The following is a 2,500-nucleotide window of genomic DNA, read 5'->3' on the forward strand; positions in this document are numbered from 1 at the left end:
ATGGGCTAGTTGTCCCACAGGTGTAGGAGGCTGACATGGAATGCCAGTGTCTCTCTCAGACGCCATGGAAACGGAACTGGAGAGCACTGGAAGAGCACCAGAACGTGAGGGAACAGCTCCACCATGAGGAAGAGACGGGACTAGCTGGGAATATCAGCTCCACCATCAGGAAGAGACGGGACTAGCTGGGAATATCAGCTCCACCATCAGGAAGAGACGGGACTAGCTGGGAATATCAGCTCCACCATCAGGAAGACACGGGACTAGCTGGGAATAACCGGAGTTCTGGGGGACCCAATAGTTAAGGGGTCAGAGGGCAGCTAAATGCACCACTCTGAACCTTCTGGCCACTGTTTTATGTTAAGTAAATAAAATAACTAAAAATAAAGTGAAATGTACTGGAATGAAGGCAGCAACATTGGCCACTGATAAACAGCAGGACGGTGGGCTCCAGCATGCAAGCTAACAACAAACATCTCTAGAGTCAGAAAGGAAAACATTTATATCCTGCATAAAGAAAAAAACTAAGTTGGTATAATACTTGAAACACTGGTGATAACACAAGTGCGGACGTGTGGTTGAGAGTGTGTGTTATTGGAGCACACAGGTGCGGACGTGTGTGAGTGTGTTTATTGGAGCAGACAAGTGCGGACGTGTGTGTGTGAGTGTGTTATTGGAGCAGACAAGTGTGGACCTGTGTGTGTGTGTGTGTGTGAGTGTGTCTCCTACCAGCTTAGACGGAACGGCGTAGATTGCGTCTTGAGCCGGGCTCCTCACAGGGTTCTCCACGGACTGGTACACGTGGCCGTCCTCCGACAGCACCTCCTCCTCTAGGCCTTCGTCCTCCTCCTCCTCATCATCATCATCATCATCATCATCCTCATCAGAGCGCCCAGGGGAGGGGCAGCGAGGTCTGGAACCCACGGGGTCCGACCAGCGGTCTCTGCACAGGGAGAGAGGAGACACTTCAGCTACACACACACACACACACACACACACACACACACACACACACACTCACACTACAGACAGTCCTCTGCCCTGAAAACCAGACACTTACTGCTGAGAGAGAGAGAGACAGAGAGAGAGAGCGAGAGAGAGAAAGAAAGAGAGAGATGCTTCAGCTTTATCTACAGGGAGTTCTCAAACACACAGACAGATGGTAAAAGCAGGGATTAAGACATGTCAATACTGCTATACCTCACCCCTGCCAAACCAGGCTGCATAAGAATGCCTGATTTAGCTTATCTGAAGTGGCTCATTAGCACCATCTAGAGGATGAAGTCACAGGTGCGAGCCAACCATTGGTGGGGCACAAATACGGCAGTAGTTTTTCTCTCTGAACCTGCTGCTGGTTGCTAGGTTACCTTGTGTAGAGTGCGGTGCTGGCAAAGGGCTGAAAGTCCTGTTGGTGTTCTGAGCGTGAGCAGTCGGTCTCAGAGAGCGAGCGTGTCCGGGCGGGGGGGATGGCCACCGTGCGCCCCGTCAGAGATGACGACAAGATGGCCGCCGCGAGAGCCGACCTGCGACAGGAAGCAAAGACTCAGAAATAACTTAGAACCAGCTGGACATCAGGAAGTTCTCCTGACATTAACACTGAGTGTGGGTGGGTTGCGTTGAGTGTGTTAAGGGTGTATTAAGGGTGATGTGAGTGTGTTGTGAGTGTGTTGAGTGTGATGTGAGGGTGTTGTAGGAGTGTTGTGGGTGTGTTGTGAGTGTGTTGCGGTTGTGTTGAGTGTGTTGCGGTTGTGTTGCATGTTGTGAGGGTGTTGAGTGTGTTGTGAGGGTGTTGAGAGTGTGATGAGGGTGTTGTGAGTGTGTTGTGAGTGTGTGGTGAGTGTGTAGCGGTTGTGTTGAGTGTGTTGAGAGTGTTGTTAGGGTGTTGTAAGGGTGTTGACGGTGTGATGTGTTGTAAGTGTGGTGTGTGTGGGTGGGTGGGTGGGGTTTAGGGGTACCTGGGTCTCTCTGGGGAGGGGCTCAGGCTGCGGGGGGGAGGGGTGCGGGGCACGGCAGGTCTGGGGGCGATGGTGGCAGCGGGGATCAGACCATGAGCTATGTGCTTCTACACAGAGACCCCAAAACACAGTTAGAGATGCAGAATATCTACACAGAGACCCCAAAACACGGGTACTAACACAGAATACATATCTACACAGAGACCCCAAAACACAGTTAGAGATGCAGAATATCTACACAGAGACCCCAAAACACGGGTACTAACACAGAATACATATCTACACAGAGACCCAAAAACACATTAAGCAATGCAGAATACATATCTACACAGAGACCCCAAAACACAGTTAGATGCAGAATACATATCTACACAGAGACCACAAAACACAGTTACTAACACAGAATACATGTGCTTCTACGCCGAGACCACAGAATACCCTTCTACACACACGACCACACAGAAAACCTGGTTAGGGGCACTTAAAGCATCGCAGACGACTATGCCTGATCTGGCCAAGGGCCACAAGCTGAGGTTCGGCACTGG

At 50.8% G+C, this 2,500-nt stretch overlaps 1 protein-coding gene across 1 annotated transcript in view; it reads right to left on the bottom strand.

The window, feature by feature from the left end:
• The window catches only part of cep89 (centrosomal protein 89), a 67,884-nt gene that overhangs the window by 64,419 nt on the left and 965 nt on the right, over positions 1 to 2,500 (bottom strand). Inside the window, exons 2-4 of the mRNA XM_031586996.1 lie at positions 1,956 to 2,062; positions 1,368 to 1,523; positions 730 to 943 (exon numbers count right to left, since the gene is read on the bottom strand). Coding sequence (XP_031442856.1) covers positions 730 to 943; positions 1,368 to 1,523; positions 1,956 to 2,062 — 477 coding nt within the window. The remainder of the gene's footprint in view (positions 1 to 729; positions 944 to 1,367; positions 1,524 to 1,955; positions 2,063 to 2,500) is intronic.

The sequence above is a fragment of the Clupea harengus genome, chromosome 20 (assembly GCF_900700415.2).
Source record: "Clupea harengus chromosome 20, Ch_v2.0.2, whole genome shotgun sequence".
NCBI lineage: Eukaryota > Metazoa > Chordata > Actinopteri > Clupeiformes > Clupeidae > Clupea > Clupea harengus.